Source organism: Myotis lucifugus, unplaced genomic scaffold, assembly GCF_000147115.1.
Source record: "Myotis lucifugus unplaced genomic scaffold, Myoluc2.0 scaffold_17, whole genome shotgun sequence".
In the NCBI taxonomy this organism is placed as follows: Eukaryota; Metazoa; Chordata; class Mammalia; order Chiroptera; family Vespertilionidae; genus Myotis; species Myotis lucifugus.
The window spans coordinates 8,013,052-8,030,707 of NW_005871065.1; the positions used below are offsets into that span (position 1 = coordinate 8,013,052).

A 17,656-nucleotide genomic window follows, 5' to 3' on the forward strand; every position below is an offset into this window, starting at 1 on the left:
TATGATCTTCATTGGAATAGGAAATAGTGGCTAACAAGTTTGTTGGGCATTCTCTTTCGAGGCAGTGTGCTGGAGAGTGTATGGATTTAGGAGCCTGGCTGACTGGGTTCTGGTCCCAGCATTTCCATTGTATTATTGTGTGACCTTGGGCAAGTTATTTAACATCTTGATGCATCACTTTCCTTATATGTACAATGGAAATAATATGTCGTAGGGCTGTTATAAAGAACAAATGAGTATATCTTAGAGGCGTCTTATAAGGATTAAATGAATTAATTTTATAGGACTGTTATGAAGGTTAAATAATACATGGAGAACAGTGCTTGCGGCCTGGGAAAGCAGCTTAAATATTAACAACTAGCATTTACAGTTTCTTAATATACTAAAAATGTGGAATACTTACTTGTTTTTGTTTGCTAATTTATGTTTTAGTGTTTCACATAATGCTTGAGAAGCTGGTTCCATTAAAAATTTACTTGTGGTGACACAAGTAGCTCTTTTCTCCACTTAAACTACTGCATCTTTAGGGATGTGCCCATTTGTAGAGCCTAAGGTATGGGAGAAGAGGACACAGTCAGTACATTTATTTCCCAAAAGAATGGGGCTGAGGAGGGGTGCCTCATAGATCTTCCTTTTGCAAAAAGTTTTAATAATGAAAATTGGATACTTTTTAGCAGAATCAGCTCTTTTTCTAATAATTTAGAATGTCCAGTACCTTAATATGTCTTCAAAATTTATCAAGGCAGTTAAAATGAAGCATAGATTGGCCTGTCACCCAGATTTGAAATGAAAATTAGCCATGCATTCATCCATTCAGCACATATTTTTGAGCACTTGACATGTCCTAGGAACTGGGGTTACCAAAGTCCATCAGCTACACAGACTCTTTTACGGAACTCACATGCTGGCAGGGGTCACAAGTAGTGAGGATCTGCTTCCTTTGAAGAGGTTGAGATATATCTTGCAAACCCAGCTTTGGTATTTTTCATTAATTTCTGTCCCTGGTGTTATCTTGTTCCAAATAATGACTGCATGACTGCATTATGAGATACTGACATGTTAGTTCTGTAAGGGACCCCAGAGACCATTAAACTTAATGGCCAAAGAAACTCTGAGAGTTTAAGTGGCTTGCAGATCCCATGTTTTATACTCCTTTTTCCAAAGTATTAGTATGAAAATTTTCAAACCTACACAAAATTGAAAAAATTTAGTGTGAACACCCATATGCCCAACACTATGATTCTACTATTATGTGTATGAGTGTGTGTATATCTATAATAATAAAAGTGTAGTATGCTAATTAGACCAGACATCCTTCCGGACATCCTTCCAGATGACCTTCTGAATGAAGCCTGGGCTGCGAGGGCTGAGGCAAGATTACTGTTAATGAATCGAGATTTCGGAGAAGATACTGAGTTTGGTTTGAGACTTGTTGAGATTGTGGTAACAACTGGGAGCAGCCTGACAGCATGGCAGATTTCATCTATAAATGTCATCATCCACTATCTTCTGGGTAGAGACTATAAAAATATTGTCCAATGAATTACTCTCATTACACTGTCTCAGAATTTGAAACAAAAAGATGAAATGTTTCTGAAGACACATGTTTTGCATTATAAGTGTAATTTCATTGCAAAAACATTTTAAAAAGCCATTGGTTTTCAGTCAAAAGTTTTACAGTTATGATAGTTTCTTACGGGTCAAAGAGCAGCTAAACCACAAAACAAAATAATAATTCAGCTGAGAGTCCGTGTTCATTGGAGCTCCCATTATTAGGGTGGTAGAATCATGTGCTATTAAAAGCACAGGGAGGCCTAGCTGGTTTGGCTCAGTGGATAGAGCGTCAGCCTGCGGACTGAAGGGTCCCAGGTTCGATTCCAGTCAAGGGCACATGCCTGGGTTGCGGGCTCGATCCCCAGTGGGGGGCGTGCAGGAGGCAGCCTATCAATGATTCTCTCTCATCATTGATGTTTCTCTCTCTCTTTCCCTCTCCCTTCCTCTCTGAAATCATTAAAAATATATTTTTAAAAGCACAGTGAGGCTGTGGGATTTCACAGACCTCATCTCTTACTTACAGAACTTCACAGAACTCTTAGGTGAGAAGATCTTTTCCTTCCTTTCAGAGCTATTCTTTAAGAAATTGAAACAGCTTAGCTCCTCAGTAGAGATTTGTGAAATAAGTTATGAAGCATCAGTTGAGCACAATTCATAGACTGGTGTTTAGTGTAGAAAGATATGAACGACCTATTCAGTGAAATGATATATGTTACAAAGCAGTGTTGCTGCATGATCCCAGTTTTTTTATTAAAACATACTTACTTTGTCGAGCTCGGCGATGGTGACTCGGGTTGAGCATTCACCTATGAACCAGGAGGTCACGATTTGATTCCCAGTCAGGGCACATGTGGGTTGCAGGCTTGATCCCCAATGTGGGTTGTGCGGGAGGCAGCCAATCAATGATTCTCTCTCATCATTGATGTTTCTCTCTCTTTCCTCCTCTCCCTTCCTCTCTGAAATCAATAAAAATCTATTAAAATATTTTTAAAAGCATACTTTTTTGAGGGTATTCTGTAAGTGAAATAAGCTAGTCAGAGACAGACAAATACAATATGATTTTATTTATATGTGGAATCTAATGAATAAAATAAAATAAAAAACAAGATAGAAAAAGACTCATAGATAAAAAGAAAAGACCGACAGCTGTCAGAGGGGAAGGAGATTGGGGTACCGGTTGAAAATGGTCAAGTAGGATTAAGCAATCCAAATTGCTAGTTGCAAAATAGCCACAGAGATATAGATTACAGCCTAGGAAATATAGTCAATAGTATCGTGACAACTATGTATGGGGCCAGGTGGGTACTTGAATCAGCGGTTGAGGGACCACTCTATAAAGTACATGATTTTCTAGCCCCTTTGCTGTACCTCTGAAATTAATACAGAATAATACTGAATGGAAACTGTAATTGGAAAAAATACTTTGTAAAAAACAACAACATGCCGTGTCTCTGCATTAAAAGTCTGGATTCCTCCAATGTTTAAAAGAATTATTTCTGCTTGGTGGGTTGCTGTTTGTTTATTACTGTTGTTGTGTGTCTGTTTTTGCTGCAGAATTACTGGCACTAAGAAAATTTCTTAATAAAATAAGATGTTTTTAATGCGTGGCTAAGTGCAGTGTTACAAGTAACTTGACAATTTAAAATTTTACAGGGTGTTCCTGGAGCAAAAGGAGAGCGAGGAGAACGAGTAAGTCTAACTCTGTTTACCAATCAGAGCTAACTGCACACCTTCCATTGCATACGCCTCACAAAGGATCACCATTTACTATCAGGATCATTCATTGCTCTTAGAGTCCCGTGGTCAGCAAACTGCGGCTCTCGAGCCACATGCAGCTCTTTGGCTCCTTGAGTGTGGCTCTTCCTAAGCCTTAGGAGTACCCTAATTAAGTTAATAACAATGTACCTACCTATATAGTTTAAGTTTAAAAAATTTGGCTCTCAAAAGAAATTTCAATCATTGTACTGTTGATATTTGGCTCTGTTGACTAATGAGTTTGCCAACCACTGTCTTAGACCATTTCTTCTCCCATCACTCCCTCCTCAACTCATGTGACCACGAATCCATTTTTAAGTGGAAACACCTTGTGGGCTGGAAGTCAGGAGAGCTGGTTACTAGTTGCAGATCTGCTACCATCCAGCTAGATGACCTTTGGTCCATTTTTTTAAGGAAAAATAGAGAGACTTAAACTCATCTAACTCACAAAGTGGATTTGATCAAGAAATTACATAATGCATGGGAACATGCTTCAGAAAAGTAAAAGCTCTATACAGATGCCAAGGAATAGAATGGGACTCATGTTTTTCCAATATTGGCACCCAGAAAGACAATGGCAGGCATAGGATCAAAGAACATAAATCAGTTTATTTTAGGGATCTTATCAGTCCTTTGAGAATTTGTGCAGCTGCTAATATAATTGTGCTGTTGGCTATAGTAGAAACAGCAGTGACCTTGGGCTCATCCAGTTACCTCTGTGTAACCTTGGGCAATGTGTTTAACTCCATTTGTCTATAAAATGGGTTTAACACCTTTCCTCTGAGTTGTTATTTGTATTAAGTAAGCTACTTCTTGAGAAAGTGCTGCATTTTATAAGCTCCAAAGAGCTGTAAATGAGGCATTAAATATACATATGGATTTGTTTCAGAACTACTAAATTTTTTAGAATCTGGGACCAGGCATGCTTACTGGAGCTCTTTAAGTTAATAAGGAACCCAGCATCAGGAATGTCGAACTGCTTACTCCTTCCCTGCGTGAACCATAGTGTTAATCCTACCTGTTGCTTGGAGCCAAAGAGCCTAGGTGGGAACAGTGGGTCAAGTCCGGTCTCCACCTGGAAGTCTTGCCATGTGACTGGGCTTGTGGCTGAGAGTCAGGAGTCTGCTTCTCTTCTCATCCAGGGTGACCTGCAGTCTCAGGCCATGGTGAGAGCGGTGGCACGCCAGGTGTGCGAACAGCTCATCCAGAGTAAGTGCCCAGTAGTTACTGATGCTTCCTGTTACTCATCCCCGTGAGTGTGATGATGAAGGAAAACACCTCTAAAGCTATGTGTTCGTGCAGATGTGTAAGCTTTACAGATGTCCATCACTAAGCCATCTAAGAGCTCATTGCAGGTTACCCCAGATTTCTAGACTGATGGTATAGACGCCAAATTCCTCTGTGTCATTTGTCCAAGAGTTCCCTGCTTGCCCAGATAGATTTAACGTGACTGCCCAGATCAGATCTTTTATTCCTTCCCCATCTCCTAGAATGGATAGATAGATTTTTTTCTCAAGTACTCAGCACATGTTAGCTGCCAGATTGAGGCGTGAGAAGCTACCTTCAAAAAGATGACATATTTTAAAAAATTATCTTTATTGTTGAAAGTATTACAGATGACCCTTCCCCCCCCATTGCTCCCCTTCACCCCACTCCTGCCCCCTCCCCAGGCCTTCACCACAAAAGAGGATTTATAGTGTTGATTTCTATTCACTCACTAGCTTTAAATCAGCGCCTCCTTCATATCCATTTCTTTTGGTTAGCCCAAGGACCTCTCCTTTATTCTTTAAGATTTATGCCTAAATACACACACATGTGTGTATAATCTTCATGAGATATTTGATACCATACTTGTGCTTTATGCCAAAAATTATACTGGTATACACTTGGTATGACACCTGTCCCCCCAACCCCCCCCCTTTTTTTTACTGTAAATGTGAACTTTTCCACAGTCCAGTATTTCAGTTATTGATTTCTGCTTATTCACTTACTAACTCATCCATTTTGCACATTTCCCTCCTGGCCACTGACTCTATTTTGTCTCAATAATCTAACTGGAGGGCCCTTCTCTTTGCCAACAATTTGTTCAGTTCCAGGCAGATCTGAGGCCAAGAAGAGATGAAATATTCCTCTCAAAGCCCGCCAGCTCTAGCCCTAGGCTGTCAAGCCCTCCACCCCATAGAGTCCTCTACCTCCAAGGCTGACATCACCTGTGTTGCTGCCTTAACAGCTTTGAGGTTATATTAATTTAACCCAGGGAAGTCTGGGAGTTCCGTGAGTGCCTGAGAAGGTCCTAATGGCAGGGTCCAAAATTCCAAATGTAGCAGATAGGACCAGATCTCCCCTTGGGGGAGGCATGGGATAAAGGTCTGCATGAGCTTGGGAGAGGTTTCATTAAGACAGAAATCTCAGGACAAGTGAGTACAAAGCTACCCTCTTCGGGCATGGTAGTAATGCTCCCTATATTTTAAGTTTAATTAATTTTATATTATATTGCCCAAACTGAATGTGTGAGAGAGAATTTGCCAGTTAAATGAAACCATTCATGTTTAATGACAAAATAAGATCGTTAAAAACACAATATATTATAAAAGGGAAATTGAACAGTCAGAATGCATTCATGCCCTAGCTGGTTTGGCTCAGTAGATAGAGTGTCGGCCCATGGACTGAAGGGTTCCCGGTTCGATTTTGGTCAAGGCCATGTATCTTGGTTGCAGTGTTGATCCCTGACCCCAGTTGGGGCATGTGTGGGAGGCAACCAATCTATGTATCTCTCTCACATTGACGTTTCTCTCTCTGTCTCTCCCTCTCCCTCCCACTTGCTCTAAAAATCAATGGAAAAATATCCTTGGGTGAGGATTAACCAAAAAAAAAATACATCCAAAGCTAACCTGTATCTTGGATTATTTTGTAGGTTTCTCATTTCAAGTATTTTTCAATGTAAATGAGCAAATATTTATTTTAAGGAAACCTAAGGGTTAAATCCTAATATGACTCACTAACCAGAGTATGTAGAAGATTTCACAATAGTTGTTGTCTTAGTCCAGTGTAGAATAAAAGTCTTGTATAAATATATGATTGTTTAAAACATGCACTAAAAAGGAGAGTTTAAAATTGAGTTTTTCCCCCTGGGAATTCTCAGATTCTTGCGAACAACTTCTAGGAAATGGAAGCCAGCAGGGTTAGACAAGAACACAGGAATAGGGCTGTGAGACAAGGAGGCCTGCCTGTCCGTGCAGTGGCGAGAGAAAGAAATGGGAGAGATTGTATGACCAAGACCCAACCAACCTGCCCAGAGGCTGTATTTCTGACACCTCAGCCATTTTTCCACACTGCTTCCGGTTTCTCCTCAGTTCACCCCTCAGAACTTGATTTATCAGTCAGCATATAAATCCTCATATTCTCAGTTAACTGGTTTTTTTGTCCAGAGCTGGTCAGCACAATTATGCTAGGGAAGGTTGTATGGGACACTGTGAGGCCAAAGCGATGACAGCTAGAGGAGTGATAGAGGACATCCCCTTGTCAAAGGAAGAAACTGAACAAATAGATGCAGAAATGTCTGGCCACACCCAACATTCATGGGTGTGCCGGCTGATGGCCCCCCGGAGATGTCAGGAAGCCAATCCTAGTTACAGTCACGATCCTCTGCTGAAGAATGCTTGCATATATTTAAGCAGTAATCCCTCTAAAAATGGTTACTGTTCTTAAGTTTGAATGTTTGAGAAGGGATAAGAAATAGTTAGCTAGGAAATTCATTTATGTGGGGAAAGCTTGCCTCCTTGTGATGCTAGAAAAGTGCTTGCTACCCTGAGGCATTATGATTATAAAGCACTTTATTAATCTATACTTCTACTTATAAAAACTATGTCCTTCCAGGCATAACCGAGTTAAGCTACTATGGGAGAGAAAGCCAGGGTTTGTGTGTTTTTGAAAATGAAGCTAGTGGGAGTTTTTGCAGCTGGGACCCAAGTAAAGGTTCTTGCAAAAAACACTTGGCAACAAAGAGATGAGTTGAAACAGCGCTTGTCTGGGGATTTGTGAGCCAGAGGGTGGAGCAGACTTTGTGGGCTGGAAAAAAAAAGACCACTTGGGTGGGGGGGGGGGGAATTGCTGGAGAAAAGGGGCAGCTGGGTGAGGATTTAGGGGGTCAGACACATGCTGGGGGTGAAGATAAAATTTATGACTTCTGTTCAAATGATGTTTACTGAGATGCTGACATGAGCTGTGGAATTCCAAACACATGAGATGCAACTTGAATACAATCCAGCTGTTAATATCATCCAAAATAAAATGTACAACTTTTTACTTTGGAAATCGACATATTTCAGAGGGGTGTGCTTTCCCCCTGCATGGGCCTCTGACAGAATTGTTCGGAGCCTTGACAAGTCTTCTCTTTGTGTGATAGTTGATTGAAAGCTGTCTTTGTCCTTCCTGTCTCAGGTCACATGGCCAGGTACACAGCCATCCTCAACCAGATTCCCAGCCACTCCTCATCCGTCCGGACCGTCCAGGGGCCTCCTGGGGAGCCTGGGAGGCCGGGCTCACCTGGAACTCCTGGTGAACAAGGACCCCCAGGTACCCCAGGCTTCCCAGGAAATGCAGGTGTGCCAGGAACCCCAGGAGAACGAGGTAAGCTGGACCACTCCCCTGACTGAGTGCCATGAAGCAGAGCCTAACAGTGGTGCTTATACCATGCTAACGTCCGAAATAATGGACCTAAATTAATTTTACCCCATCTATTCTGCAGCTTCCTATTTATCCCAAGGTTGAAAACATTGAGTGATCTACAAAGTGTTTATCAAGAGCCACCTCTGCTTGTATGAAAAAAAGAGGATCAGAATCCCCAACCCACCTCTAAGAGGCTTTTATGTGAATGAGAGAATGATGTCCCCTCTAGAGGAAGGAATTAAGAAAAGATGCCCCTTCCAGGTAGAAGAATCAGAAAATAGTGCCCCCTCTGGACCTAAATGGCATCGCATATAAGTCATGGCAAGCAGAGAGCTGGCTTCCTGGGTCTGGTGCTGCTTTTGTGCAGGGCTCACGGTGGGCAGCAGTCAGTGGCAGCCCTGAAGGGAGTCATGAGGCAAATGGTCAGATGGTTCACATAAGCCTATGCAGAACATGGCAGCTCGAAACTTCCAATAAATACTGTTTGTGGTTTATCTTTCTATAATATGAGGCAGTATTTTATTTACTTATTTAATGGGCCAATGTTTTATATTTCCTACTAAAGTTTCTTTAAAATAGAGCTCCCACTTAGCCCTTTCTTCTACCCTTTACAGGTCTTAACAGTATTGTATAATAAGATCAAAGAGATGTGGGGAATTGGGCTAGATGTGAACTACAAAGAGAGTGATGGGAAGAGGGGCAACTGATAAAAGTATTTTCTAAGACACAATTTTTAGAATGTAGTTCTGGGCAAAAGCTAATTGCCTCTCTGCTCTGTGAGTCATGTTGCTTTTTGTGAGATGGGTAGGATGGACTCTTTTTATAAATCTGGGATGTGAACTGCAGATTACAAAGATACTATTTCACATCCATTCTTGCTCCATGCCAACAGGCCAAGTGCATTTCTGCGTCTGCACTTCTGTGCCCATTGTTCCTCCTTTGGAAGTTTCTGTCTTCTGTACCTCTTACTCTGAGTTCAAGGCTCAGCCTAACCCACCTCATGGGTGAAGTTGGCTTGATCAACCCAGACCACAAATATCTCCTGCTCTGAATCCCTGATGTCCTGACTGTCTCCTCCGCCCCCTGATCCCCCTACCCCCGATTTTAGCGCCCATCAGGTATTGGTGAACCACTGGATTTCTGGGAACAGAGATTAGGTCTGAATTGCTTTGCACATCATAGGTACTCACTAGATCAGTGATGGCGAACCTTTTGAGCTCAGCGTGTCAGCATTTTGAAAAACCCTAATTAACTCTGGTGCCGTGTCACATATAGAAATTTTTTGATATTTGCAACCATAGTAAAACAAAGATTTATATTTCTGATATTTATTTTATATTTAAATGCCATTTAACAAAGAAAAATCAACCAAAAAAATGAGTTCGCATGTCAGAGGTTCGCCATCACTGCACTAGATCATTGTTGTGTTGACTGAGACCCGAATCTGATTCTCCTTTCTGAGGGCTTTTCCTGTGCAAGGGCACTGAATCAGCAGATATGGAGACAGGCATAGTTTCCTCGCAGGACACGAGAGATCTGGCAGCCAGGAGGGTGGCCACCTCTGTCAGCAGCGCATGGTATTGGTGATGGGCCAGCTGTGACTCAGGGAGCTCAGAGCCAGCACCTGAGTCAATCTCAGCAAATCCCAAGTTGTCTGTGTTCTTTTTGGAAGTCCTATCTTTGTTCTTGCCAGGCTGTGTTTCTTGCTCTATAGGAGCCTTTGAATGCTTAGACCAGGGGAAATCACCCAGGAGTTCTCAGTGGCCCGGGCAACCCTTGAAATAGGAATTTCCATGATGTAATTTTCTTACCTACACATCTACATATGTATAAAAGGCTAAGTGACCAGCCGACCGGCTGACTGGCCAGTACATATAACACACACTGACGCTCAACACGGGAGCTGCTGAGTTGCAGTGACTTGGCAGTGACACACCCTGGAACCAGAGAGGAGGGAGCCGGATTCCTCGAGGGGCCCCACGATTCCACCTTTGGCTATGGGTTATGTTGTTGCTGGGGCACTGTCGCCCCAAATCTGGTTTACTGCCGAGCTGTAGTGACTTGGCAGTGGCGGTTCTTGGTGACGCACCCCAGAGAATGTGCATGAATCTGTGCCTGGGCCACTAGTAGATATGTATGCTCCTAAAGGGTACAGTAGACAAGCAAAATCCTGATTTTCACAAGTACATGCAGTATGAGAGTAACACAGAAAGTGAGATACCCTTTAAGCCTGAGGGAAGGTGATTTTATTTGATCACCAACTGAGGGGTGTGGCTTGGGGTTTAAGGTTGGGGTTTTATAGGCCAACAACCCCAAAAATAATGTATAAGAGGAATCATCCATTTAAAGATTTTCATGTTTAAGTTGTATATCCATAACAGCTGGGATTCATATCTGGTTTATTTTGAACAATAAATCAGCAAACATTTACTGAACACAAAGTTTATGCAAGACTTTTGGCTTGGCAGTGTGTGAGATAATACTATAATCGTGGCTTTCCCTTTTAGGCACCAAATGTATCTGTCAGTATTGTGGATTGGATAGAGGATATGAAGCGTTTCTGAATGTGTGAGCTGGGAGAAGATAAATGCGAACTGAATTTAGAGGAAGACATCACGTGGCCTTTGATAGAAAAGGGTGCTAGCATTTATCAAGCAACTATTTGATAAACTACCAGTTGCTTAGCACATTATTAATGCTCATAAAAGTCTAATGAGATCAATATTTGTCCCATTTTTAGGTGAGGAAACTGAGGATCAACTGATTGTCAATTGTCCATGGTCATGTACCTGAACAATAAGGGACCCAGATTTGAATCTAGATCTGTGTGATTCCAGAGTATCTGTGCTTGCTCCATTCTGCCCTATTACTACCTTTGAATCATTGCTTAGTGGGTGTGTCACAGATGAGAAGTCAGAATTGTGCAGCATCTGGAGAATGCTGTTGTCTTCTAATAATTACATTTCAAAACATGTGAACAGCCCAGCCAGCATGGCTCAGTGGTTAAGCATTGACCTATGAACCAGGAAATCATGGTTCGATTCCCAGTCAGGGCACATACCTGGGTTACAGGCTCGATCCCCAGTGGAGGGCATTCAATTATGACTCTTCTCTCATCATTGATGTTTCTATCTCTCCCTCTTCCTCTCTGAAATAAGATATTTTAAAAAATGTGAACAGCTGAGCTTATCAGAGTGTCACAGTGGGCTGTGGTTGTGCTATTTGCAAGCTCCTTGTGAACTCTGTTCTGCTGTATTTGGATAGCTGTGGGCATCCATGACCTGGCAGATGACCTCCCTGGCAGATGAAGCCAGGTGATCTATTGGATAAATATGAATGTGATCAAAATATTTCCTATGGTTACTCATTTGGACACTTGATGATTGTTTTAAGATTGTAGCATGTACTGAGACTATATAAGAGTCCAAGTAGGGAAATTACCTACAAGGAAACTGGTCATGCACCTGGCAATTTGGGATATACCTATAGAAGTTATACTCCTATTCTAGTATCTCAGCCTTTGGCGAGGGGGGAATAGGGGAGAAACCTGGAACAAGGCCATTCAATCTTCTTTTACTCCTGATATCTTAGGAGAGAAACCATTTGTGATGCTGCTTTACCTGGAAGCGTCATGATGGGTGGAAAGCATGGGGTTTGAGGTGTCAAACATTTGTGGGTTAGAATGCTAACTTTGCCACTTATTAGCTATGTCATTTTGGCTGTTTGATCTCACAACTTAATCTTTCTAGATCTTCATTCATTCATCTAACCACCACTTGTGAGCATCTACTACATGTCAAGCATGGTGCTGGCTATTAAGGAAATAGTGGTAAACAGGGCATACATTTCCTGCCTTTCATGTGCCCACCATAGAGACAGATATTAAACAAAAAATACATGAATAGTTTAACATCAGTTGTTATAAGTGCTATGAATAAATGCAGGATGCTATATGAGCATGGAAGAGGGGACTCTTCTATGCAGCCTGTTGATGTTTTATCCAAGTGAGACCTGAAATTTAGGAGTTGGGCGTATATATAAGAGAGTGAGAGAAGAACATCCTAGGTAGAGACAGCAATAGCATATGCAAAGGTCCTGAGATGGGAAAGGGCTTGAAACCTTTCAAGTCATGGTTCTCAACCCTAGCACACATATTGTTTCCTTTCTGTAACAAATAATTTGCAACATCTCTTCTAGTGTTCTACAATGAAATTCATAGATAATCAATAGAACTTATCTTCACACATAATTTTAAAAACTGGAATCCCCTCTAGTGTAATATGAAATAGTAAAAGGGAAATCTAATAATTTATTCCAATATGCAAATTCTCAGCATGACTATACTGGAAATAATAATGAAGAAGTCAGAATGTACTTATATTTAAGAATTTCTGAGAATGCAACCACTACAAATTCAGGCTGATATAATTGAGATTTATCAACTACTTAGTCTTTCTACATTTGTCTCTATTGTGTTCACACTGAAGATCTACTAAGATAGCAAATACATCATTGGTATTATGCAACTAAATGTAAGTTACCTTCTCCTACTTTTGCAGGCACGTGTCTGGGGTTAACAAGTGTCTTGGTTTTCAGTTATATTTCTTTTTCCTACTAAGGCCTTCCCCAGAGAAGCCTTCCAATACTGATCATCCTCCAAAACAGTGGTTCTCAACCTGTGGGTCGCGACCCCTTTGGTGGTCGAATGACCATTTCACAGGGGTCGCCTAAGACCATCCTGCATATCAGATATTTACATTACAATTCATAACAGTAGCAACATTACAGTTATGAAGTAGCAACAAAAATAATTTTATGGTTGGGTCACAACATGAGGAACTGTATTTAAAGGGCCATAAGGTTGAGAACCACTGCTCTAAAACCAGTTGATGGTGGCAGGGTCTTTCTCCATAGGTACCTGGAAAAGTTGAGAGTGGAAATGACTGGGAAGTGTCATTCAAAAGACTTTCACTGTTGGAACTCATGGGTTCCTATAGATATCATTAGCACATTACATTTACTATGTAGAATCAACTAGTTTGGGTGCTAAGAGCACCACTCACTCTAATATAATTATTAAGAATAAAAATAATAATCATGTTGGAATGTTATCTTTAATCAAGAGAAAATTTCACATTATGTTTGCTACCTGGATTAATTTTTTTCTTGTTCTTTGAGGATAAAATCCCTGAAGGACTTCAAAGTTGGAAAATTATTTCTCTCAAGCCTTTCCTGCCACAGGTCGGAAAGGAATCAGCCATAGTCTGGTCGCTGTAAGTCAATGACAAGCCCTTTCAGAGACACAGAAATGGCAGTCAAGGTAGAGAAAGGCTGCACACACTAAAGCTAAACCTGCATCTCTTATGCTCATGCCGTGGTTTGCTATAAGTCAACAAGGCCGAGAAGTCTAGAGAGAAAACTGGGTCCCAGATTCATTCAGAGCTGAGAGAGAGAACTAAGGTTCTTATGTTCAATATTCCCGTGGTTGAAAAGAGCTGTTGGCACTGACGATACATTTGGCAGAAAACGTTGGTCACAAGTTCAGAATTAGAGCATAGCAGTTGTGAGCCAGGAATGCCTCGATGGTAAGCATCTGTGAAACTTCTTAATGACCCTTGGATCCTGGATTAATTTCTGGAAAAATTATCTTTATGGGACAGATTAACTTGATTAAAGAAAGAGGGCTGATGGAGCTCTCATAATAATTTGCTGGTTGTTCCTTAAATATTTACAAGTCTTCCCTGTGATGTTGTGTTATGGTTGATAATGTGTTGCATGAGACATCATCTTTTCATTGCTGTTAAAAATGTGCTGAAATACATGTTTGCCTTCTTCCTCTCCTGCTTCCCCACCCCCTGCCTCTCATCCCCTGAGACGAAGTCCAGACAAAGATAGAGTTTTCTTTTCTCACCCAATAATGATCTGGTGAAGTCCATTTTGAATGGCCTTTGGAACAAGACCTTTCCCTGAAGGTTTGATGGATTATGTTTTCCTAACATACGGTAACTTTTAAGACAACGAGTACTCCTCTTTGTATCATCTTTTATTTTGTAGAGGCTTTTTTATTCTTACTACAAAGGGAGTCTACATTCATCATGGTTGCAGAGAGAAGCTCTATGTATTAGTGATCTATTATTATGTAACAAATTATCCTAAATCTTAGCACTTACAGAAAACAAAAGATATATGATCATGGTTTTTGTGGGTTAGGGACTCACAAGTAGTTTAGCTGGATGGCTCTGGCTCAGAGTCTTTCGTGAGTTCGCAGTCAAGACGTTAGCCAGGCCTACAGTCATCTGAAGGCTGGACTGGATCTGGCAGACCTGCTTCCAAGATGCCTCACTCACAGTGCTATTGGCAGGAGTCTCGGGCCCTCCCTGACTGCTCCACTCACACTGAGCCTGAGAGGGGTGGGTCCCTCCACAGGGTGCTTGAGTGGTCTCGAAATATGATGGCTGCTTTCCTCAGAGCCAGTGATCCAAGAGAGACAGCAGGGAGGAGTTCACAATGCCTTTTCTTCTATATAAATATATTTTTATTGATTTCAGAGAGGGAGGGAGAGGGAGCCTGCAACTGGGATGTGCCCTGACCAGTCACCAAACCATGATTGCCTAGTTCATAGGTTGACCCTCAACCACTGAGCCGCGCAGGTGGGCCACAATGCCTGTTTTGACTGATCCCAGAAGTCACAAGCTTTTACTTTTAGCATATTCTACTAGGAGGGAGTCACTAAGCCCAGCCACACTCAAGTGGAGGAGAATTAGGCTATCCATTTCGAAGAGAGGAAATATCACACTATTTGTGACTATGTACTTAATCACACTCTTCCAGATTGAACCAAGGTTTCTGGCCTTGTGGTGGGACAGGGCAATTGCTTTCATTCCTAAGTATGACTTCCAGGTAGTCTGGCTCCTAGGACACCTGGGAAGGGTTGGCTCACTCTGTGTCCACCTGTTTTCACTATTTAAATGGGTATTTTTCTCTCCCAACTCCTTTAAATTATTCAAATACCAGATGTAGCTTTTTAGAGGAAAATGTAAGATTTGATTGAAGGACCTTGAAAGAGTAGCACCTACTGAAAGCATGTTATTGTAGACTGTTTTTGTATGCATGCTCCTGGAACTAATTGTAGTCAGGATAAGATCATTTTCCAAATAAACACAAAGAATGACTTTTAAAAAGCAATTGACAAACTAAAATTACCATCAAATTGTGTCCCCACCTTCTGTACTTAGTAGAATATGACTATTACAATAACAAAAAGCTGTAACCAGTATTTTATCTTCTTTTTGCCATGAAAGCTAATGTCATTGTTTCTGTAGCTTAACTATTTTTTGAAACCCTTAATTGGAAGGTCTGTGTAGAAGGTCTTAACAGCTTCCTCACATTGGACTTCAGTCACTGTCTGGGGTAGTGGGCGTTGTGCTAGAAATAGCCCTCAAGGTTAATGTCATTTCAGTAAGATATCTTTGTGTGGTCCTGGTTCACATTTTCTAATCAGCTTCACGTCAAGTATGTGCCCTTTGCTCTAGCCAAACTGAACGGCACATTGCTCAGCTTTTGCTGCATAACAGCAAACCACAAAAATCTCAGTAACATACAACAATAAATATTAGTTCTCATCACTTGTCTGTGGGAGGTGGGACAGCTCTGCTCTACTGGGGCCCTGGCTGGAGGAGGGAGATCGCTCCCCATTCTCCTTGTGACAATGGCTAAAACAAAGCAGGGCTACCCAACTTCCCAGTCATATTTCACACCTCTGTTCTTGTCTTTGCCACTAATACCTCACTAGCCAAAGCAAATCACTTGGCCAACCCTCAATCTATGAGTAAGGAAATGCATGAGTCCATAGAATGGGAATGGGTGTATAATCCTATTGCAAAGTAGTAAAGAATTTAGACCATTAATTAAGTTTACCAACATTCTTTACACATGCCTTTTCCTTTCCTACCACACTCAATGCTAACCCTGTTGTGCCCTGTTTTTATACCTCTTCGTGGATTGTTCCATGCTCTTCCCACTCCCCAGAACCCGCTTTCTTCCTCTGACTCATTCATACTCAAGCTTCAAAATTCATTTCAAGAGTCACCTCTGCCAGACCACTGCTTCCTCGCAATGTTTTATTTGTTTGGCCAGTGTATTTCTTGTTGCTACTCTGCTTTCTTCCAGCTGAATTAGACTGAGTAAGATCTTCCTCATCTGGGCTTCTCTGTCCCCAGGCACATGGCTCCAATCACCGCATTTTCCCATTACACTGCAATTGTTGATGTACTAGTAATTATGACCAGTCAACCTGCAAACAGATGCACAGGTTTGGTGTGCATGGATGAGCCCTGCATCATCATCTCCTTTCCTCTCTCCTTCTCTCTTTAGAGCTTCTATTCTCCCGCCTTCATTTCCCTCCTCCCTGCTGCACTTCCTCCCCTCACTGCCCAAATGTCAGTGTGTCCGATTTAGATGTCTGTGGTCCAAAGACCAAAGGACCTCCTACCTACATTACTATGGTGCCAAAACCTAAAATGCAAACTATTCTGTTGTCTTGATCTTGCTCTGGTTAGTAGGTTCCTTTGACCACTGGATAGCCCACTAGGTAGAAATATGATTCAGCACATTTTCCCTGGCTTTTCCATGGTATGAGCACAGTGTTCATTGGTGGTGTTAAACTTCACAATAACAAATTGTGCTGCTTGGTTGCACCCAGCAGGGGCAGATCTGAGGGCCTGAAGTTTAACCAGTTTGGAGTTCTTCTTTAAGGAAAACTGTATGAAGTTAGAAACAAAAAAAATTAGGTAGCAGGTATTAGAAGAGGGGCCATATCCAAACTCGTTGGAGTGATGCACATAGTTTGTCATAAGGAGGCCTAACCTGGCCTCTTACTCTACCACTACCCACCTTGCAGCTGCCAAAGCCATACCCAACTGGTTCCCAAGGCAAACCTTTGCACATGCGCTTCTATTTGCCCCCTTTTTACGTGGGTAATGCCTGTTCTTCAAGACTTCATATCATGGGTCAACTATACTGGGAAGGCCATCTGCAATTCTCTACCAATGCCTCAGCTCTGTGCTCTCATATTTTGCAGCTACTCTCACTGCATTACAGCTACTCATTTGTTTCCCCTGTGACACGGTGACCTGCCACAGACACAGAGGGTGCTTTTGACCCTAAATTCTCAGTGCCTGATGTCGGGACTGGACTGGGCAGTTTGCTCTTCTCTCTCCTTATTCTGTGTGTCACTGTTTTCAAACTTTCTATCCTGCTGCTTCAGGACAGCTTCAGCCAAAGGGAGGGACTGGAGAAGGGAAAAATCAGGATATTTCTCCCATCAACCTCACCCCGACTTCCTTTGTGACTTCATTTGTGGCTACAGCCCCTGTGTGGCTCCTGCTTCCACTGGACAATGTCTCACTGTCGTTCTTGATCCTACCAGAAGGCCCTAGGCATTGGGCTCTAGTCACACCCTTCTTCCTATCGCCCATGCACTCCTACTGCTGATAGTGCCTTCCTGCTATTGCTAATGTCTGGGTTGTCTCATCATCCTTATTTGATTGCTCGATTCTTCCATTGGTCACATTGCTAATGTGACCAAGTCCCTATGTTAAATTCCCTTTGCTTGAAAGATCTAGAATGGTTGATGTTTCCCTGGCTGAGCCATAGATTATAGAGGCATACTAGATGGTCA

At 41.8% G+C, this 17,656-nt stretch overlaps 1 protein-coding gene across 3 annotated transcripts in view; it reads left to right on the forward strand.

Annotated features, from left to right (window-relative positions):
- The window catches only part of COL14A1 (collagen type XIV alpha 1 chain), a 173,165-nt gene that overhangs the window by 145,183 nt on the left and 10,326 nt on the right, over nucleotides 1–17,656 (forward strand). For all 3 annotated transcript variants that reach the window (XM_006085247.3, XM_014452679.2, XM_014452680.2), the window contains exons 43-45: nucleotides 3,208–3,243; nucleotides 4,452–4,518; nucleotides 7,750–7,938. In XM_006085247.3, coding sequence (XP_006085309.1) covers nucleotides 3,208–3,243; nucleotides 4,452–4,518; nucleotides 7,750–7,938 — 292 coding nt within the window. The remainder of the gene's footprint in view (nucleotides 1–3,207; nucleotides 3,244–4,451; nucleotides 4,519–7,749; nucleotides 7,939–17,656) is intronic.